Source organism: Nycticebus coucang, chromosome 15, assembly GCF_027406575.1.
Source record: "Nycticebus coucang isolate mNycCou1 chromosome 15, mNycCou1.pri, whole genome shotgun sequence".
Taxonomy (NCBI): domain Eukaryota; kingdom Metazoa; phylum Chordata; class Mammalia; order Primates; family Lorisidae; genus Nycticebus; species Nycticebus coucang.
Genome location: NC_069794.1, coordinates 37,711,457 through 37,734,930, shown reverse-complemented (window position 1 = coordinate 37,734,930; position 23,474 = coordinate 37,711,457). Strand labels below are relative to the sequence as shown.

At 40.2% G+C, this 23,474-nt stretch overlaps 1 protein-coding gene across 3 annotated transcripts in view; it reads left to right on the top strand.

Moving 5' to 3' along the window:
- PIBF1 (progesterone immunomodulatory binding factor 1) overlaps positions 1 to 23,474 on the top strand; it is a 272,823-nt gene that overhangs the window by 229,520 nt on the left and 19,829 nt on the right. For 2 of the 3 annotated variants that reach the window (XM_053563838.1, XM_053563840.1), the window contains one exon: positions 18,524 to 18,697. In XM_053563838.1, coding sequence (XP_053419813.1) covers positions 18,524 to 18,697 — 174 coding nt within the window. Of the gene's footprint in view, positions 1 to 18,523; positions 18,698 to 23,474 lie in introns of those variants that run through there. The other variant, XM_053563839.1, reaches the window with a different exon arrangement.

Below are 23,474 nucleotides of genomic sequence, written 5' to 3'. Positions count from 1 at the left end.
TACTGTATATGCATATATTTCTCATTAAATTGTAAGGCTGGAATTTTTTGTTTGTTTGTTTTTGTTTTTGTTTTTGCAGTTTTGGCCGCGGCTGGGTTTCAACCCACCACCTCCAGCATATGGCGCTGGCGCCCTACTCCTTTGAGCCACAGGCGCCGCCCAGGCTGGAATTATTTTTATATTACTATTCCTCAAATCTTCTACATTATGAAATACTGTAGAAAAAGCCAACAGCCATATAGACAAGACTTGTTGGGTTCAACTCTGGTGCTTAATAGTAATGGAATCTTGGGACAATAATTTCACCCCTGTATCCTCAGTTTTCTCATCTATAAATAAAGGTAATACCTGTTTTGCAGAGTTGTACAGGAATGAAATAATGTAGTAATAATGTTCCTGGCATGAAACAGTATCTCAACAAATGTAGTTCTGTTTCCTCTTTCTTTCCATTTTAAGGGTCAGTTCAATATTATTTATTCTTTGAGGCTTTCCCTAACTCAACAAGGAAAAACTTACCTTTTTCTACCTGTATTCCTATTAACTTTATAGCTCAAGCAGCTAAGGTACCAACTACATACACCTGAGCTGGCGGGTTTGAATCCAGCCCCAGTCTAGCAAACGACGACAACTACAACCAAAAAATAGCCAGGCGTTGTGGGGGGTGCCCGTGGTCCCAGCTATATGGGAGGCTGAGGCAAGAGAATTGCTTAAGCCCAAGAGTTAGAGGATGCTGTCAGCTGTGATGCCACGGCACTCTACCCAGGGTGACAGCTTGAGGCTCTGTTTCAAAAATAAAATAAAATAAAATATTTCTGTTAACATTCATATCACTATACATCAGCGGTTCTCAACCTTGGGTCGTGGCCCACAGGAACTGTATTAAAGAGCTATGGCATTAGGAAGGTTGAGAACCACTGCTCTATATCATATAGTGCATCTATCTTGGCCATTAAAATGTCAATTTCTTATTTATAGCTTAGCTTTTATTTTTTTCTTTCAGACAGGGTCCCACTCTGTTGCCCAGACTAGAGCGCAGTGGTATCATCACAGCTCACTGCAAAGTCCAACCCCTGGGCTCAAGGGATCCCGCTTTCTCACCATGCTGAGTAGCTGAGACTACATACCACTGCACCTGGCTAATTTTGTTGTTGTTGTTGTTGTTGTAGAGATGGGGTTCTAACTATGTTGCCCAGGATGATCTTAAACACCTGGCCTCAAGGGATCCTCCAGCCTAGGTCTCCTAAAATTCAGAGATTATAAACCCAAGTGTGAACTGCTGCACTCAACCTTTATTTTGACCTTTAACATAATATTTAGTGCATAATAAGCATTCATTTGTATTTTAAACTAATTATGATTCTTTACAATCTTCAATAATAATTGCTGTAGAAGCTGTTAAATAGAAAGCTTTAGAAACTGAATATAATTTATCCTCATCCAGCCCCCTCAAAAAATGAGTTTTACTATAATGACTGATACCATTTTAGCTGGAAAAGCACAGAGCAGCTCTCCTACACCCAAGAACAATTTTGAAGAAGTATCTAAAAGTGGGCAATAAGAAGTCATGCCTGAAAGGTTTGCCTAGAATACAGCTGCTCATAGAGCCTTGGACGTAGTAGCTGTAGTGACAGCAGCCTCTATGGTTGTCAAGCCTCTATGGAATAATATACATTTATGAGACATAAAACATCTGTTTCTAAGACAGATATATCTTCTGCCCTCTTATTCAGTATTTCTGGCAATAGCATCTCTCAAGGCCCACAGTTAGTATTTAACCAGGATTAATCAACCACTCTACTACGTACCTAGATGTTCAAGGCCCCACACTTACTAACTTCCCTGAATGTTGGACTAACTCCAATTATCCTAGATAACGTGCTTCTTACAGCAGTGTATGTCACTTAGCAAAAAGAAAACAAACCCTACGGTTAGCTAAGTTTCTAAAAAGTGAAGTCACACTGTAATTATCATTCTTCTATGGTATGTTTATGTTCCCAGATTCTAACTCATGTTCTTTGTGATTTCTCGGAAGATTTCGGGAAATTTCAGCATCTCAAGTGCCCCTTAGGCAATCTACTTCATAAGGGGTTCCAACAAATTGCATATTTCTATATGTGTGTCACTTATCTTGGTTCATACTTAGCTATTTTGAAATTTTCTTAAGAATACCTTTATACATGTTTTTCTTATGCACCTATGTAGTTAAATTTTACAGTCGGTATGACTAAAAAAGATACACTGAGTGGGTACATTAATTTTTCTTTAAATGAAAATAAAATTGTTCCTCAGATTCATACATTTCTCATTATAGTGGTGCTATTTCTGTTAAATGGTTTCTTTTATTTGTTAAACATAAATGTGTTTTGAAGAAAGACAATTATTGTACTGTAGTAAAACCCTAAAACATACACAATATAAGTCTTACTTATCCTATAAAGTTTCAGAATGCTATTTTTTCAAAGTAAGAGTGTGTGAAATGTTGCACTTGCACACGTACTTTATGATAGAACCTATCTTACTGTATAATAGTAATAATATCTTGAATTTTTATAACTTCCTTCTATCAAATTGTTTAAATACTTTCAGAATGATTATGTTATACTCCCCTACTTAGGGAACAGTTATAGATTGCTTTCAACCAAGTATATCTGGGAATAAGAAATCAGAGAAAGGAGAAGTTTTAAATTATTCCTCCATGCTAAGAAAATTGGCCGGGCTTATGCCTTTTAGTATTCAAGAGAATTAACCTTATCCCCCAAAATAGCTACTTTCTAATAAATAATAAATGTGTTTGATGCTTACATATTACTTTTTAGTTCTTTTTGTATTTGTTTATTTCACCTAAGCCTCCCAGTAGGCCTACGATGGTCTTAGAGTGTTTTCATAGAAGCAGCAACTGAATCTCAGTTTATCCTGTGGAATGTGACCTTTCCTCAGTTTTGAGTTGTATAAAAGCCTTGAATTTCTTTTAGATTGTACTGTGTTCACCACATTGTCCATATGGAGTTGTACAGCACTTTAATAGAAGTAAGTAGAATTGTATGTTAGATTCTTTAATCTTTTCATCACCTTCTTAAGTTCTTTGTTATATCCTAAAAGTAAATCTGTCTTGTGAAGCAATATAATATGCTCTTTTAATATTAGGGGTGGTGGGGGGCGTAAGATGGAGGAGATCGGGTCTTGCTTTGTTATCCAGGCTGGAGTGCAGTGGTGCAGTCATAGCTGACTGCAACCTTGAACTCCTAGCTCAGCCTTCCAAGTAGCTGGGACTTAATTAGCTGCCACATCCATCTATTTTTATTTTTTGTAAAGATAGGGTGTTGTTATGTTGCCCAGGCTGGTCTTAAACTTCTGGCCTGAAATGATCTTCCCGTTTTGGCCAAAGTGCTAGGATTCCATGTGTAAGGAATCATGCCTAGCCTTAGTTTTGTTTTGTTTCATTTTAAGAATGAAATATGTATTTTCCCATTGCATTTCGGAAGTTCATGGTATGTTTCTTTTGAAACAGTAACCACATTTCCCTAACTTTTTTTTTTTGTTGTTGTTGTTGTTGAGACAGAGTCTCACTATTTCACCCTCTGGTAGAGTGTTGTGGCATCACAGCTCACAGCAACCTCCAACTCCTGGGCTTAAGGCAATTCTCTTGAAGCTGGGTCTACAGGTGCCTGCCACAATGCCCAGCTATATATATTTTTTGGTGCAATTTGGCCGGGGCTGGGTTTGAACCCGCCACCCTCAGTATATGGGGCTGGCGCCCTACCCACTGAGCCATAGGCACTGCCCTTGTTCAACCTCTTAAGGAAGCAGCTTTTCTTGTGTGGAGGGGGGGACACCTTTGTTATCATTATTTCTATAGTTTTGTTTTGTGGATTTTTTTTTTTTTGAGACAGAGTTTCACCTGGTCGCCTTTGGTAGAGTACTATGGCGTCACAGCTCACAGCAACCTCCAACTCTTGGGCTTAAGCTATTCTCTTGCCTCAGCCTCCCAAGTAGCTGGGACTACAGGCGCCCGCCACAACGCCCGGCTATTCCCTAACTTTTTTTAATCAGGAAGGAAAAAGTAAATGACCTCTTCATGCTATCATTTCTAGCCCTGTGTTTTTTATGAGTCTTTTTAGAATAGTAGCAGTGCATAACAAATCAAACAATTGTAGAACATAAGGACACACACATAAAAAACTGCAAAGCTGTAAAATAAGTCTCTGGAAATGTGTGGTGGCCAGGAGAAAAGATGAACAATAATGTGAAGGCCCAGCATGATGGCTCTTGCCTGTAATCCTAGCACTCTGGGAGGCCAAGGCTTAAGCTCAGGAGTTAGAGACCAACCTGAGCAAGAGCAAGACCCCATCTCTACTAAAACATAGAGAAACTGCCCTGGCATTGTGGCAGCCACCTGTAGTCCCAGTTACTGGGGAGGCAAGAGTATCACTTGAACCCAAGAATTTGAGGTTGTTGTGAGCCATGATGCTGCGACACTATACCCAGGGTGACAGAGCAAGACTCCTGTCTCAAAAAAAAAAAAAAAAAAAAAAACAATAATATGAGATAATTATAGTTATAATTCTGTTAGGTACCATATTGGCAATATTTTGTTCAAAACTAAAGACATTGATCCCATCTTGAGAAGAAGGCTGGGGTGCAATGTGGGGCAGGTATGGGCCCTTGAGTGGGGGAATGAGTCACACTCTGGAAACCAGTGCTAAAGTGGAAGATAGAGTTGGAAGTTGAAGCTAAAAATCCATAGAATGTGCATCAAAAGCTATCAGATAACACTAAAATGTAACAGTAAAGTCCAGAAACTAGATAGCAACTAGATGACTACTGTTACAGAGGGGAAGCAATGCACATGGTCAAAAAGCCAGACGTGAAGAGGACATGAATGGCAGAGGGCACAGCAGGGCCAGGTAGTCAGAAGCCTGAGGTGTATGTAATTCAGTACTGAGATGAGCTACAGGGTCTGAGTAGACCAATCAGAACAGAATCAGGGGACCCAGGCTCAGCGTTAAGTCAAAAACAGCAGTAGATTTCAGCTCAAGGATCTGCTCCAGAGTGTTAGATGACCTGCCTCCACCTGGATCACTGTTGAGAGTGACCCTGAGATCAGATCCAGGCTCTGAAAAGAATGTCTGGGGTGTTGAGTCACATCCCCGAGGTGTGAAAGCATAGTTGTGTCTTATTTGCTATCATTCATGTAAAAGCTTGAACTTTCTCACTTAAGCTTTCAGTCAGAGGATAGCTCCAAAAATGTTTATGTCATCTTAAATGCAGTAGAATAAGCAGATAAACTTTATTCTGCTGTGCTCTAGCCAGCACTTCTTTCTTTCAACACTAGGCGATAATCTACGAAAACAATCACAATGATAAAAGAATTCTGTAGTGGTAAGAGAGATGAATGAAATGGGGATGTTTCTGAGAGGATAAGAGTTAGAAGAGATAAGAATTCAAAGTGGGCATGTAAAAGAGGCAGTAAGAGGCTTACTATACATATTTTCAGAGGCTGGAATGGAGATAATAGATATTACTAGACACCTTTTATTTTGTTTAGTTGTTATTTTGCTGTTCAGGTTGCCTGTAAGGTTGGCAACCTAAAATCCCAGCTACTTGGGATCGTGAAGTGGGAGGATTGCTTAACGCCAGGACTTCAAGACCAACCTGGGCAACGTGGTAAAACCCCGTTCTATTTTTTTTTTTTTTTTTTGGAGGGGGAGGGTTGGTTTCGTAATTCAGTAAGGAAAAGCTAGATTGATCGCTAATTTGGGGGGAGAGAGGTTTGAGACAAGAGTCTCACTCATTCACCCCAGCTAGAATGGCATGGCGTCCTAGCTCACAGCAACCTCAAACCCCTGGGCTCAAGCAATCCCAAATAGCCTAGCCTCCTAAATAGCTGGGACTACAGGCGCCCACCACAACACCCAAATAGTTTTTCTATTTTTAGTAGAAGCTGGTCTCTCTCAAGTGATCCACCCACCTTAGCTTCCCAGAGTACTAGGATTATACAGGTGTGAGCCACCTCACCCAGCCTAATTTTTGATTTTTCAAGCCTGAGCTAGATGGCTGTATGTCAGAAAGGATTTCTTTTTTGTTTTTGTTTTGAAACAAAGCCTCAAGCTGTCACCCTGGGTAGAGTGCTGTGGCATCACAGCTCACAGCAACCACCAACTCCTAGGCGAAGGCGATTCTCCTGCCTTTGCCTCCCAAGTAGCTGGGATTACAGGCACCCACCACAACGCCTGGCTGTTTTTTGGTTGCAGCCATCATTGTTGTTTGGCGGGCCCGGGCTGGATTCGAACCCGCCAGCTCAAGTATATGTGGCTGGCCCCTTAGCCACTTGAGCCACAGGCACCGAGCCCAAAGAGGATTTCTTAATTGTATAGAGAGGTTGGGTTAAATAACTTAAAGATCCTTTTCAAACCTGAAATTGTATCAAAGGCCTCAATAAAAGGTATCTACATTATTGCATTAATATTGGTAGCTTAGAACCCAGAAAGACCTGCATTTGAAAACAGTTTTCACTTCTTAGTAACTAAATGAATTTGGTTAAGTTTCCTGAGCCTTCTAAGCCTCTGTTTCAAAACTGAAAAGTATTATCTACCTCTTGGTATTTGAGACAGAATTAAATTATTACCTGAAATACTTAGCATGAAGCCTGGAATATTGTTAATACTCAGTGAATGCTAATTCCTGCCCCCTCTTATTTTCTTTACAGACCTAAGTCTTAATATACTTCCTTTGAGGCCAAAAGACAATCCCAGGGTGAGGTTAGCCTACAAATGGGAGCAAATGTTTAAATGGGGAATCTGAGGAGCTGTGGAAAACAGCACTTTGCGTTGCAAATATTGGTACTCTTCTCTAGCAATTTTACTATACAAAATCTGGTTTTTGTCTGTTTTAGGGAGTATAGTGGCAATGCATTCAAGGTACCAATAAATTCTTTTAAAATTATACATTAAACTGTGCTAAAATTTTCTTATTGAGTACTTAGAGTATAGAATAGATGGCTTTTAATTAAATTTACATTTTGTTTTATACTGTTTTTAATTGTGTTAAATATGATAATGACATTTTGCTTTTTATTTCTAACTGTTAAAAATTTTGACTGAAGTATTTACAAGTGAAATGATCTGAGGTCTGGAATATGCATTAAAATATTTCAGGAAAAGAAATCTGGTATGGAAATAAGGGTGTCCCAAAAGTTGCCCCTAAAGTTACCATACATAGGGAAAGTGGGAAATTGTAGTTAAGTGTACTTTTATTTACAAAATATTCCCTATAAAATTTTATAAAATGTTTACAAAATATTCTCTACATGTTGGTCTTTGTGAAATTTTGTAATGAGTATTTTGCAAGTAAATGTACATTCAGCTACAATTCCCCATTTTCCCTATGTATGGTGACTTTAGGGGCAACTTTTGGGACATTCTGTAGATAAAACAATGTTGACAGAACAAACCTGGCAGTTCCTCAACCAATTAAACATAGAGTTACTTTTTTTATTTTTTTTGTGTGTGAGAGTCTCACCTTGTCTCCCTTGGTAGAGTACTGTCTACTCCCTTGGTAGGTTGCTGTCATAGCTCACAGCAACCTCAAACTCTTGGGCTCCAGCAATTCTCTTGCCTCAGCCTCCCAAGTAGCTGGGACTACAGGTGCCCACCACAATGCCTGGCTATTTTTAGAAACGAGTTTTCACTCTAGCTCTGGCTGGTCTTGAACCTGTGAGCTCAGACAATCCACTGGCCTCAGCCTCCCAAGTGCTGGGATTACAGATGTGAGCCACCACGTCCAGCCCCGTGGAGTTACATATAACCCAGCAGTTCCACTCCTTAGGTATGTACAGAAGAGAATTAAAACATGTCCACCCAAAAATATATACACGAATATTCACTAAAGCATAATTATTCATAATAGCCAAAGATAAAAACCAACTGGTAAATGTGGTATATCCATGCAGTGGAATATTATTTTGTCATAAAAAGATTCAAATACTGATAAATGATACAACGTGAATGAACTTTGAAACATTATGCTCAAAATAAAAGAAGCCAATTGCAAAAGACCACATAGTATGGGATTCTATTAGAGTTACATGTCTAGAAGTGGGAAATCCACAGAGATAGGAAGTAGATTACTGGTGGCTACTACATGGTCAGGGACATGTAGAAGAAATAGTTCAAGCAATCAAGGTTTCTTTCTTTTTGAGGTGATAAAAATACTTTAGAAATGACTGTGGTAATAGTTACACATCGTGAATATTCTAAAAAAACATTGAATTATATATTTTAAATGAATAAGCTTTGTGGTATGTGAATTACATCTCAATAAAGCCATTTAAAACAAACAATATTGACAAAATGTTAATTGCTGAAGTTGGCAGTAAAACCTGGGGCTCAATATTGCTATGCTGTGCACTTTGTATATCTTTGAAAATTTTGTAATAAAATGCTTTATAAAAATAACCTTTTAAATGAAATTTAAATATGCAAAATATGTACGTACATAGTTGGTTAAAAAAGGATTGGTTTTCACCTTACATTACCTCAAGCAGGAGAGACACACAGAATTACTGACTTGTTAGTCATGGCGCATTGTTATTCCTATATAAAAGCAGTTCCGTTTAACCTCCAGTGGAGCACATAGTTTGCATTATACTTGTCAGAGCTATTTTCATCAAGAAATGCTATCTATGTGTCCCCTTGCCAACATCTTTGCAGAGTTTACAACTTTCAGCAATTTATTGGCATCAACTATCCAATACTGTTAAGCAGCTGCTCTGCAGTTGATCTGTTGTAATATGCCACCACTCTATGCAAATACTTCATATTAAATAGCTGAGATACATGCTTTTGGATTCGGGAGAGCAGTTTCTCTCTCTCATGGAGATTGTGTAATAGCAAGCATCATCATCACCATCATCTGAAAATTTCATAATAATGTCCTTTTTAAAAGTAATTATTGTACTGAAATATGGCTCTTGTTTTTTTTGTTTTAGTTTTATCCTATGTTTCAGTTGTACAATCAGGCATAATTCTTCATTTGTTAATTTTAATAAATGTTTCATTCTCATAGTTATAATAATTTTCTTACGTTCTTGATGTACTAGAAATGGAACCCAGACTATTATCTTTTTGAAAATTATCATGAAAGCATACCATCAGAAGTAATGAATGTTCTTATAAATCAGACTGTATTTAAAGGTTTCAAAGAAGTGTAAAAAGAAAAGAGGGTTGGAACAAGGCACTTTTGCAATATTTGAATTTTATAATGAACAAGTAATGTTTCTATAATTTTAAAACACAAGAATTTTTTTTTTTTTTTTTTTTGAGGTAGTCTCACTATGTAGCCCTGGGTAGAGTGCCGTGGCATCACATCTCACTGCAACCTCAAACTCTTGGGCTCAATCGAGAATGACACATCTGTGAGAATGACACATCTCACTCAACCTCAAACTCTTGCCTCAGCCTCCCAAGTAGCTGGGACTACAGGCGCCTGCCACAATGCCCAGCTATTTTTTGTTTTAGTTTCATTGCTGTTTAGCTGGCCCGCACCAGGTTCAAACCCACCAGCCTTGGTGTATGTGGCTGGTGCCATAATCACTGCATTACGGTCAATGAGCCTAAAGCACAAGAATTTTTAAAACTATTTTTGGAATTTACTTTCTTAAAAATGGGATTAAGAGGGCGGCGCCTGTGGCTCAAGTAGTAGGGCGCCGGTCGCATATGCCAGAGGTGGCGGGTTCAAACCCAGCCCCAGCCAAAAACCAAAAAAAAAAAAAAAAAGGAATCTATTCCCATAAAAAAAAAAATGGAATTAAGAATGGAACACCTGCCAGGAATAGTTAGACCTGCCATAGAGGGACTCCAGATTAGAACACTCCACATTTTGTCATTGTGGTAAGAGAGCTTACCTTTTGCCATAAGAACTTAGAGTGAAGCCTGCTAGACAGATTATCCTGTTCACATGTACAGATACTGAACTCCACTGTGTCTTTCAGATAGATGGCCCATAGCAGCAAAAAGAAAACATACAAACTGGTCCTTTAGGAACAAATTGGGACATAGAACCAAAAACTGTCAGATAGTAGAAGAAAATTAATAGCACAAAAGAGAAAAATCACAATTACAGAGAAATTGACCTCCTTCAAGGGGAGTGGGGATGGGATGTGGAAAATTCTGGAGCAGAAAAGAACTTATAATGTCATTAATTTTTTTTCTAAGTTAATTATCAATTTTCTTTTGTTTATTAAATCATAACTGTACATTGATGCATTTATGAGGTTCAGTGTACTGATTTGATGTACAATGTGAAATGCTTACATCAAACTGATTAATACATCCATCACCTTGCTTATTTTATTTGTTGTGGTAAGACAATTGTACTCATTTCTTAATAATTTTGAAATGTCCTATTGCATTATGCAGGGAGGAGGGAGTGTATTTGGTCGGACCCCACCTAATGTAATTAATTTCTTTTTTTTTTTGCAGTTTTTGGCCAGGGCTGGGTTTGAACCCACCACCTCCAGCATATGGGGCCGGTGCCCTACTCCTTTGAGCCACAGGCACCACCCGTAATTAATTTCTTTCTTTTTTTTTTTTTTTTTTGTAGAGACAGAGTCTCACTGTACCGCCCTCGGGTAGAGTGCCGTGGCGTCACAAGGTTCACAGCAACCTCCAACTCTTGGGCTTACACGATTCTCTTGCCTCAGCCTCCCGAGCAGCTGGGACTACAGGCGCCCGCCACAACGCCTGGCTATTTTTTTGTTGCAGTTTGGGCGGGGCTGGGTTTGAACCCGCCACCCTCGACATATGGGGCCGGCACCCTACTCACTGAGCCACAGGCGCCGCCCTTGTAATTAATTTCTTTTTTTTTTTTTGTGATTTTTTGGCCGGGGCTGGGTTTGAACACGCCACCTCTGGCATATGGGACCGGTGCCCTACTCCTTGAGCCACAGGCGCCACCCATTAATAATTTCTTTTTTTTTTTTTTTGTGGTTTTTGGCCGGGGCTAGGTTTGAACCCGCCACCTCCGGCATATGGGACCGGCACCCTACTCCTTGAGCCACAGGTGCCGCCCGTAATTAATTTCTTAACAAAGACTTGAAACAGGGCCAAGCACAGTGGCTCCTACTTTGAGGTTACTGGATTTCTTAAGCTCAGGAGTTTGAGACTAGCTTGAACAAGAGACCCCATCTCTACTAAAAATAGAAAAACTAACCAGGCATTGTAGTGGATGCCTGTAGTTCCAGCTACATGGGATGCTGATGCCCAAGTGTTTGAAGTTGCTATGAGCTATGATCCCATGGCACTCTACCCAGGGTGATAGAGTGAGACTCTATTTCAAAAAAAAAAAAAGAAAGGGCGGCGCCTGTGGCTCAGTCGATAAGGCGCCGGCCCCATATTCCGAGGGTGGCGGGTTCAAACCCGGCCCTGGCCAAACTGCAATCAAAAAAAAAAGAAAAAAGACTTGAGAAGGTAGTATTTCAATAAAATAAGAATCATGAAGTTGTGATATTTGCAAAAATTGCTAAAATCAAAGTCATGAAACTATTATAAGTAAAAATGCCAATAGAAGGATATAGGAAAAATCAGGGAGCCCTCTTAAAACTTAGACAAATAAACAAGGAATAGCTAAACAGTACAATTCGAGAGAGAAATAAAATACAAGGAAATAAGGAAGAATCAGGTTGGCATGACAGTTCCCAGAAATTTGATTTTAGAACACAGAGAAGTAATATTATTAAAACACAATACTTGCTTTCACAGTTTCTTCTCATAAAATTAATAAATTATCATCAACTAATAAAGGAAAGAGAAAGGATGCAAGAAATAATGGAACTTGCCAAATGTGAAATAAAAAGAAAATTTAGGGTGGTGCCTGTGGCTCAATGGAGTAGGGCGCCAGCCCCATATGCCAGAGGTGGCAGGTTCAAACCCAGCCCCAGCCAAAAACAGCAAAAGAAAATTTAGAATAATAGCTTTGCATCCATTTTAAAAATGGTCACTACAAAGTTGGTCTCAGCAGACAGCTTGCTTAAGATGCTAGATAACTGGGTGGCACCTGTGGCTCAAGGAGTGGGGCTCCAGTCCCATATGCCGGAGGTGGAGGGTTCAAACCCAGCCCCGGCCAAAAAAACCACAAAAAAAAAAAAAAAAAGATGCTAGATAACCTTAGGTGATAAGAAAAAAGGCATATATTGTTTCTGTCACTGAGGAAAGAAAAAGGTAGAAACAAACTCTAAAAAGGAAAGACAAAATCACCGTAAGAAAGTTGAGGTCAAGCCAGATCTGGTGGGTTACACCTGTAATCCTAGCACTCTGGGAGGCTGAGGCAGGAGCATCACTTGAGCTCAGGAGTTTGAGACCATCCTGAGCAAAAGCAAGGTCCCATCTCTATTAAAAATAGAAAATTACCCGGGTATTGTGGCTTGAGCTATATTCCCAGCTACTCGAGAGGCTGAAGCAGGAGGATCACTTGAACCTAGGAGTTTGATGTTTGTTGCTGTGAGTCAGGCTGACACCACAGCACTTTAGCCTGAACAGAGTGAAATTCTGTATAAAAAAGAAAAAGAAAAATGGAAAGACAAGATCCAAATAGAAAACTAAGGAAATGCCATAATTTTGAACAATCTATGCAGTGTAAGAAAAAGAATCCAGTTGAACTTGATACATGAAACATTCTTTGAACATCATAGATTTCTTTTCTGTATCTATTCACACTCTCTGCTCTTCAATCAGCAATACTTATAAATCATTAGACAGTACTACAAATAAGTCTGTGATCCAATCAGAAAAAGACAGTTATTGAAGAAGAAAACATTTAAAAGGTAGGGAACTATAGCCAGGCGTTGTGGCGGGCGCCTGTAGTCCCAGCTGCTCGGGGGGCTGAGGCAAGAGAATCGCTTAAGCCCAGGAGTTGGAGGTTGCTGTGAGCTGTGTGAGGCCACGGCACTCTACAGAGGGCCATAAAGTGAGACTCTGGGGCGGCGCCTGTGGCTCAGTCGGTAAGGCGCAGGCCCCATATACCGAGGGTGGCGGGTTCAAACCTGGTCCCGGCCAAACTGCAACCAAAATATAGCCAGGCGTTGTGGTGGGCGCCTGTAGTCCCAGCTACTCGGGAGGCTGAGGCAAGAGAATCGCTTAAGCCCAGGAGTTGGAGGTTGCTGTGAGCTGTGTGAGGCCATGGCACTCTACCGAGGGCCATAAAGTGAGACCCTGTCTCTACAAAAAAAAAAAAAAGTGAGACTCTGTCTCTACAAAAAAAAAAAAAAAAAAAAGGTAGGGAACTGAAATGCCAAACTCAGGCTGGGCTTGGTGGCTCACCCCTGTACTCCTAGCACTCTGGGAGACCAAGGCAGGTGGATTGATTGCCTGAGCTCAGGGGTTTGAGACCCGTCTGAGCAAGAGCAAAACTCTGTCTCAAAAAAAAAAAAAAAACTAGACAGATAGTCCTAGCTACTTTGGAGGCTGAGGCAAGAGGATTGCTTGATCAAGTCCAAGAGTTTGAGGTTGCTGTAAGCTGTGACACCACAGCACTCTACTGAGGTGATAAAACGAGACTCTGCCTCAAAAGAAAAAAAAAAATGCCAAACTCATATCCAGACAGTGAAAGCAGAATCTCAAATAGGAGATGGAGCCAGCAACCAGGAGCCAGACACAGGGTAAGGACCAACCAGGTTTAGAATAACAACCAGAAGACTCCAAAATGATTTCATCTTACCAAAGGGTTCCACTTTGTAGTGTCAACTGTGTTTTCTAAGTCTTAATTTGTTTATTGTTTGCTGTGTCAGTTTGTGAATTGAGATCTGATGAATCATCATTTCATTATAATAGTAATATAAGTTAGGGCAGTTCAATTTATGTCTAAACTATGGGTGAAAGATATACTTTCAGCTCGGAGCTGGCAGGTTCAAATCCAGCCCGGGCCTGCCAAACAACAATGACGGCTGCAGCCAAAAAATAGCTGGGCATTGTGGCGGGCGCCTGTAGTCCCAGCTACTTGGGAGGTGGAGACAGGAAACTTGCTTGAGCCCAGGAGTTTGAAGTTGCTGTGAGCTATGATGCCACGGCACTGTACCCAGGGCAACAACTTGAGGCTCTGTCTCAAAAAAAAAAAAAAGAAAGATATACTTTCATGGGTAGGAAGGCTCAATATTATAAAGAAGTCAGTTCTTCCTAATTTTTTTTAAATTTAGCATAATCCCATCCTTATCTCCAAAAATAGCCAGAAAAATACCTCAGTCATGAAGTGCTAACACTGTGACATGGGTGAACAAATACACAGACCATTGGAACAGAGTTTGACTTACAGAGGTAAATCATATGCTTATGGACGTTTAGTACATGATGAAGATGCCATCAGTGGGGAAGAACACGGTCTCTTCCATACATGCTGTTGTTACAGGATAGTCATCATGGGGGATCTTTCACCACAAGCCAGGTTAACTTCAAACACAGCTAAGATCTAGGGGCGCCGGCCCCATATGCCGAGGGTGGCGGGTTCAAACCCAGCCCCGGCCAAACTGCAACAAAAAAAAGTAGCCGGGCGTTGTGGCAGGCGCCTGTAGTCCCAGCTGCTCGGGAGGCTGAGGCAAGAGAATCACGTAAGCCCAAGGATTTGGAGGTTGCTGTGAGCTGTGTGAAGCCACGGCACTCTACCGAGGGCGATAAGGTGAGACTCTGTCTCTACAAAAAAAAAAAAAAAGAAAAAGAAAAGAAAAATCATAAAAGTAACTTAAGGAACATCCAGGATGCAAACATGGAGAAGGCCATAAAAGAAAAGATTGTCCATGCACAGCGCCGAGCACCTGTAGTCCTAGCTACTTGTGAGGCTGAGGAAGGAGAAGGCTTGCGCCCAGGAGTCCAAGGCTGTAGTGTGCTCTGACTTCAGAAAATTGATGTAGTCAGCTACTTCACAATCAAGTTATACATAGCAAAGGGAAAAAATGGTATAAACAAAGTCAAATAAAAATGAACTGGGAGGGTGGTGCCTGTGGCTCAAAGGAGTAGAGTGCTGGCCCCATATGCCAGAGGTGGTAGGTTCAAACCCAGCCCTGGCCAAAAACTACAAAAAAAAATGAACTGGGAAAAAATTGTCATTCTTGTTAAAGACAAAGAGCTAATTTCTGTAACATATAAAGAGCTCCTTGAACATATAAGAAAATGACCACTCACCCAGTGAGAAAATGGGCCAAAGGTAGTAATAGAAAAGGAAACATCTGAAAAACTGCTGAACCTCACAGTAGAAGAAATACAAAATAAACATACCCAGACATTTATCAGACTGGCAAAAATCCAAAAAGGTAATGCAAGCATACATTTTATCAATTAGGAAACTGAAGCTCATGAACCAGAGTAGGCTGCCTAAGTTTACACAGTTAATGGCCCCGGCCGAACTGCAACAAAGAAATAGCCAGGTATTGTGGCGGGGGCCTGTGGTCCCAGCTACTCGGGAGGCCGAGGCAAGAGAATCGCTTAAGCCCAGGAAGTTGTGAGCTGTGTGACGCCACGGCACTCTACCAAGGGCCATAAAGTGAGACTCTGTCTCTACAAAAAAAATAGATGTGTCTTTGACTTCTAGCCTAATTCAAAAGTATTTTCGCTGCACGTGCTTGACCCTCTCTGTGTGCCTGGTGTATGACAGTATTGTGGGTACTAGTTGATGGGGGTTGGTTGGTTTGTTCCGAGGCACGATCTTGCTCTGTTGCCCCGGGTAGAGTGCAGCAGTGGCATCATCACAGCTCACTCCCCTCACACTCTCTAGGCCAAAGCAATCCTCCTGTCATAGCCTCTCAAGTAGCTGGGAATATAGTTATTCGATGTTAAAATGAAATTTTCTTTGTTCAAATTTACCATTAATATAAAAGGGATCATTATACTATGTATAAGCCAAACATAATAAAACTAGGGGGGAAAAGTGTTCTAATTGTTATTTTGGTATCTACTCTAGCTGTATTATTAAAAGGAATTTTACAGAATTTTGTTGGATTTAAAGTATTCTTTACATGGATTTTGGAAAACATACTAATATTATTTATGCTTTCAGAAGAACAAAAGTAATACTGTGACAATACCCCAAATTACAGTGATCTTAATCTGTAAAAGGCGAAGGTGTGAGTTTCCCTTCTAATTTCCCAATCAGCTTCAGGGATGACCATTTTCCTGCAGCTGCTCCTATACCCTCAACAGAAGGAGGCCAAAGAGAAACAAAACCACGGCCTGCTCTGGCACAAAGCCCTCTGCCTACCATGCTCTCGCTCTTTCCTCTTCTCCTTCCTCATCTCTGTCCCTCCTCCCACCTGCTCAGTAAGCGTGACAGACTAAACTCCCCTTCCCTTCTTCATCTGTACAATAGTGTCAGGTTGTATTGGAGGCAGTTGTCTCCTATTACTTTATCTTCATGCCAAGACACAAAAGTTACAGCTAGTAAAGACGTTTTTTCAGATAGTAAGCTGATCTTTTGATAAACTGGGAGACCATCATCATCTTTCCCTTCTACTTAATAAAGAGAACAAGAGCTGAAATCTACCAAAACACCAGACAGGTTTAACATTAAATGAATGATTATAGGCTTCACTCTAGGGCAGCATGTAAATGAAATAACATAATCTTACAAGCAAAAGGATCCCCTAAAAGGCCCAAATAATAGTATATCAGACAGGCATCATCTGAAGGTATACACACTTTAATGCAGATTGGCCAAGCCAGCCCTAGTACTACAGGAAAGAGAAGAGATTGTGGCACCATTTCTTCTAGTTTCTCTCCTGGCCCTAAAATCAATCAAGCTAATGTGGCTTAAACTCAACATCTCTTTTTAAAATACCCACACATGCTAGATGGTTCTAAATAGAACTAATGACAGCCAGAAACGAAAGGCCTGTAGGAACTTGCTCTGACACAGAGCTGATGTCTATAAACAGATTAGTAAATGAGAGCAAACATCTTTGTATCACCATGACTTTTGTGTCTTGGCATGAAGTACAAGAAAATGATAGGAAAAAATTATCTATTACACAGCCTACCATTATTCTACAGATAAATACCATAAAAGGAGGGGTTTAGTCTGTCATCTCTGCATGTGTATACTTGTGTTTCATCAATCAGGTTACTATCTAATCACAAATATCCAGTAATTAGTGTCATGTGCCAAAGCTTCGTCTATAAGGATATATAATAGACAAATAGAGTTGGAAAAAGGAATGGGTGAAAATTTGATCTGAATTCTTCAAAAAGTTCAGCTAATAATTAGTTCTTAGTTCAAAATGCAACCAAAGCCAAGTCCACTTAGCATTTGTAAAAGGATAAGGGTATAATATGGCTAAAGAAATCCTGAAGCTGTATTAAACTTACTCTTAGAACTGCTGATTAGCCAAGAAAAAATGATTTGGCTTTTCTCTACTGTTTTCTTATGTAGTATGAAACTTCCTAAGGAAATGGATAGTTTAAAAGAGAGAAAAGAAACAGTGCCTAAATAATCTACTCAGCATATAGAGAGAGAACAACTACAGTGGAAAGTAGCTGTGCCAGCGGTTCCCAAATTTGTCCATTATCACTTGGGATCTTTTGGGTTTTTTTTTTTTTCACCACTTTATTAACATGGAAGACCCAGAATCTTTAAAAAAATTTCCAAAGCCAGGGTGGCGCCTGTGGCTCAGTCGGTAGGGCGCCGGCCCCATATACCGAGGGTGGCGGGTTCGAACTCGGCCCCGGCTGAACTGCAACCAAAAAATAGCCGGGCGTTGTGGCGGGCGCCTGTAGTCCCAGCTACTCGGGAGGCTGAGGCAAGAGAATCGCTTAAGCCCAGGAGTTGGAGGTTGCTGTGAGCTGTGTGAGGCCACGGCACTCTACCGAGGGCCATAAAGTGAAACTCTGTCTCTACAAAAAAAAAAAAAAATTTTTCATAGCCCACACCATTTGTCTCACAATCTCAGATCTCACAGGCATCATAGGTAGTTTGTTTTGAGACAGAGGGAGACTCTGTCACCTGGCTAAGTCCATGGCATCAGCCTAGCTTAGAGCAACCTCAAACTCATGGGTTCAAGCAATCCTCCTGCCTCTGCCTCCCCAGTAGGCGAGACTACAGGCATGCTCCCCCACACCCTGCTAATTTTTCTAATTTTTTAGTAGAGATGGGGTCTCTTGCTTGGGCTGGTCTCAATCTCCTGACCTCAGGTGATCCTCCTACCTAAGCCTCCCAGAGTGCTAGATTTACAAGACATGAGCCACCACACCCGGCCATCATCAGTAGTTTCTGAAGCTCCATAGATAGTTCCAATATTCAGAAAAATTTGGAAACCCCCTAAAGTATAGAATGTTATAATTATCAGTTATACTAAATGAGCATTAATGATTGTTATTCATGTGCATGATTATTGCAGGTTAATATTTTATTTTCACAGCTTACCTCATTTGTGTAGTCTAATTGCTTTAAATATTTCTTCTACTTAAAATATAAATAAATATTGTAATATCAGTCATTAATCTACTTACTATAATCAGACTTGCCATTTTCTTTTGTTTTCTTATATTAACAGGAATTGGCAGCAATGAAACAGATTCTCATTAATATGCGTAGTAAACATTCTGAGAACAGCTTACTTCTTACAAAAACGGGATCAAAAAATGTGACAGAAAATCAGAAATCAAACACTTTGAATGTGCCTAGAGAACATGAAGACAACATATTTATACCCAAACCAACAGTCTTTGTAAGTACAATTTTTACCTTAGAATTTTAATATCTCTGTCTTTTTACTAAAAATGTCTTCATTAAATTTTTTCCTCTTGTTCATGTTGGCTTTAAATTAGTTTTTTTTTTTTTTTTTTTTGTAGAGACAGAGTCTCACTTTATGGCCCTCGGTAGAGTGCTGTGGCCTCCCACAGCTCACAGCAATCTCCAACTCCTGGGCTTAAGCGATTCTCTTGCCTCAGCCTCCCGAGTAGCTGGGACTACAGGCGCCCACCACAACGCCCGGCTATATTTTGGTTGCAGTTTGGCCGGGGCCAGGTTTGAACCCACCACCCTCGGTATATGGGGCCGGCGCCTTACCGACTGAGCCACAGGCGCCACCCGGCTTTAAATTAGTTTTAATATTTGTATGAAAGGATTTTGAAAGATCCTTTAAAGAAAATGAGTTAGTCCATTTTCTGAGGGTATATGTTATCTATCTTACAGATGATAGTTAGATTTTATGTATCTAGCTAATATTGGGCTTACCTAGAAATTAGCTTAATTCTACCACTGACCTCACCTAGTTGTCAGGAATTAATTTAGGAGAATCAGAAAAGCATTTTGTATAATATTTTAGTTTTCATATGAATAAAAGAGGTGGAGGGTGGTGCCTGTGGCTCAGCGTGTAGTGCACTGGCCCCATATACCGAGGGTGGCGGGTTCAAGCCTGGCCTGGGCCAAACTGCACCAAAAAAAATAGTCAGGCGTTGTGGCGGGCACCTGTATTCCCAGCTACTGGGGAGGCTGAGGCAAAAGAATCGCCTAAGCCCAGGAGATGGAGGTTGCTGTGAGCTGTGTGATGCCATAGCACTCTACTGAGGGTGATAAAGTGAGACTATCTCTACAAAAAAAAAAAAAGAATAAAAGGGATGGAAAATATCACCTGCCCCTTCTTATTCATAAAATAGTACATTCTACTCTAAGAGTTCCTCATAAAGTGTAAAACCAGTCACATTAACACAAACTGAAATGCATTATTTAGAAATGTACGTGCACAGAAATCAGTGAAAGAAAAAGAAATTTATAAATTTGGGGGCCAGGCACAGTGGTGCATCCCTGCAATCCAAGCACTTAGGGAGGCTGAGATAGAAGGACTGCTTAAGGCCAGGAGTTGTAGACCAGCAGTTTGAGACCAGCCTGGGCAACATAGCAAGACTTTGTTTCTACAAAAGACTTTGTTTCCCCCCCAAAAAATTGTTAAGTTTGGATTAAAAGTAGAGAAAATAGGCTCGGTGCCCGTAGCACAATGGTTATGCTGTGGTTGGCGGGTTCGAACCCAGCCCAGGCCAGCTAGACAACAATGACAACTGTAACAAGAACTAGCCAGGGGTTGTGGCGGGCGCCTGTGGTGCCAGCTGCTTGGGAGGCTGAGGCAAGAGAATTTCTTGACCCCAGGAGTTTGAGGTTGCTGTGAGCTGTGACACCATAGCACTCCACCAAGGGCGACACAGTGAGACTCTGTCTCAAAAAACAAAAATATGTGGAGACAATGCTATGTATAAGTACAATTATATGTCAATTAAAGTAACAAAATAAAAAAGAAAACTTAGGAAATAATTGAAATTTGTATATTTTAACAAATCAGAATGGGGATAAAAATATAATAATCAAAATAGGAATTACATTATTAAATACCATATATTTCTTTAATCCTAGTATTTATTTGGAAAAAAAAGATAGAAAAAAGAAAACATTATTAAATACCATTATCATGTGGTTTCTTAACCATGCCTACATTTCTCAGAAGAAACATAATTTTTACCTTCTAAACATAGGGACTCAAAACCAGAAAGATTATCTCTGTGATATTCTGATTCAGTGAGTCCCCAGAATCTCAATTTTTTAAACTCCCTTGATGATTATAATAATCAGTCAAGTGTGGGAACTTCTGATCTAAGCCATTTCATTATACATGCAGATAATGCTACTCAAGATTAATGAGATGAGAGAGGTTTCTTAGTGATTATGTAATTCAACCTCCCTTTTGGAAAAGTGACAGAAAGTTGCAGTCTAGATCAAATAAGGGACATTATTGTAAGGATACATGTGACAGTAATAAAGACTGTGCTGACAGGATGGAGAAAACAGGAAGGCTCAGTTGACCAGCTGGATACATGGCAGCTCTAGGAATTTCAGCAGCTAAGTCCATGGATGTTTTCCTCTGTAGTACCTCAGCTTCTCTTTGTTTTTCTCCTTTCTTTTTGCTCATAGTTTCCCCTTCCTCCTTAAGTTGCTCATGGCCCTTTGTCTTGAGACAGGTTTCTGTGCATACTTTCTTTTTTTTTCTTTATTAAATCATAGCTGTGTACATTAATGCAATCATGGGGTACAATGGTACAATGTGCTGGTTTTATATACAATTTGAAATGTTTTCATCAAACTTGTTCTGTGCATACTTTCACATCTACTCTCTTAACACCTAGTTCTCCCTGGATTTCCCAAGGCTAAGGATCTAATTGGTCTACATCATCTTTGTAGAGCGATACTTCTTTGTGGCAAGACTTCAGAAAGTTAGTAGCAGCCTGCAGGATGGCCACCATTACTGATGAGCAGGGCCCCGTAGTGCCCAGGGCTATTTGTTAAGAAGGACCTTGGTGAGGCAAGTTTTGTTCAGAAAGTGGACTGAGACTATGGCAGACTCTATATTGTATCTATTACGTTATAATCTATAGGAGGAAAGCAGACCAACATTAATGGGAAATAGGGTCAGATGAAAGCCACAAGATAGAGATATTTACAAGCTATCAGCCCTCTCAGATCTGCCTTTCCTACCCTACTCTGTTCCAAGCAATGAACTATCCTCCTTCTGACTCTGACTTTAGCTTCATTTCTGACTTCAGCTTCATAACCTGATTGTGAATTTCTGAAATACTGGCAGCAATCAGTACATGGGTAACAATAACATTTCCCCAGTACCTCACATAGGTTATAATCCAGTGAGGATAAAATTAAGAGGATTCAATATGTGAAGTATTAAGTGGATAGTTATTTCCTTCTTTTTGCTTATCTGTATTCTCTACTGTGTTCTCAAATGAAGTCTGGGTTTTGTTTTTTTTTGTTTGTTTTGGTTTTTTTTTTGAGGCAGAATCTCACTATATCACCCTTGGTAGAGTGCCATGGCGTCAAAGCTCACAGCAACCTCAAACTCTTGGGCTCACGCAATTCTCTTGCCTCAGCCTCCCAAGTAGCTTTGACTATAGGCGCCCATCACAATGCCCAGCTGTTTTATTGTTGTCATTGTTGTTTGGAGGCCCAGGCCGGGTTTGAACCCACCAGCCCAAGTGCATGTGGCCAGCGCCCTAACCACTGAGCTACGGGCACCAAGCCAGGGCTTTTTTTTTTTTTTTTTAAGTAACAGGGGGGATTTTTTTCAAAAAGGTATGAACTCAGCTATGTCCTGATGAAAACTGAGAGGTCACACTGTAAACCAGTCAAATCCCAACTATGTACTAATGTAGAATTAGTAATGTGAACTGACTGGGTAACCTGAGGCAAGTCTCTTAAATGCTCTCCGTGTGTTCTTATCTGCAAAATAAGGTGAGAGGCTATATGAAATGAATTCTGAACTCCTTTTATTCTAGCATGCTGTGATTATCTTCAGGTACTATAATTTTTAGTTATTCTTTTGAATATGTTCAGTTTTCCCTAACAATATTTTTTATATTTTCTCTGAACTTGTTAGTAAGGAATTTATAATGCAGATATTTGAAATAAGACCAAATCATTTCACAGTTTTATAGCTAAAATGGAAGCATTTCTAATTTACTTCCAGATCTTTTAGCTGAAATTATTTCCTGTTGGTATTTTCTCTGACATTAAATTCAGCGATGGATGGATGGATGTTAGGTGTGTGTTAATGTAGGCATTGAAACTATGAAGAGAGCACACACAGACTACTGTGAACTGGGCAATGGGAGGAGACAGAGCTGGGATGGAGAGAAAAAAGAAGTAATAAAGAGCTTGACATTTTTTCTGTGCTTTTTATCTTTATAAAAAACACTTTACAGTGAGCATGTACCATTTCTATATGAAGACCACCCCAAAAGGTGCATTTTATGGAGACGCCCTCACCATTGAAATCACACGTGTGGCAGAGTTGTTCAGGCATTTAGTGCACCAACAAAGACTAGATTGAACCACAGAATGTAAGTGCCCAAGGGACAAAAGCTGGACTCCTACTGTCTTTCACAGCACACGAACAAAGCAGATACTCAATAAATATTTGCTGAGGGGAAAAATGCAGTTATTTGCCTCCCCAATTTAGTTATCTTCTTGACTGTTACAACTCTAAACTGGGTGGAGAACTCTAATGTTACTCCAGGGAGAGTGAAAGCGACATCTCCCAAGGCTGTGGTTAGTGTGGCTTCTGCAGCAGGCTAGGCCCCTTCAGTCCCTTTCATTAGAAACACCCAGTTCGTTCAGGGTTATCGTCCGCTTTCTCTCTCAAGGTAGCTTTGTCCTGCGCTGGCCCCTTTGTCCAGTCTCACTTTCTTCTTTCTAGAAAAACTTGAAGCTATTGGAATCGTCCTTAGAGAAACTTCCCTTTTCCCTCCCTGAGCAGCATGGGACTATCTTCTGCTGGTTTTCTACTGCCTTCCTATTCCAGACTACGTTTTATACTCAGAGTTCGTGTCATTGTCACTATTTCCTGAATACCTTCTTAAAAATGCAGATACTAGCAACCCTGCTATTAGTCTTTTGTCTGTATAGATTGTAAGCATTGAAACAAAAAAGAGCCTTAAGGCTTCAGGTAG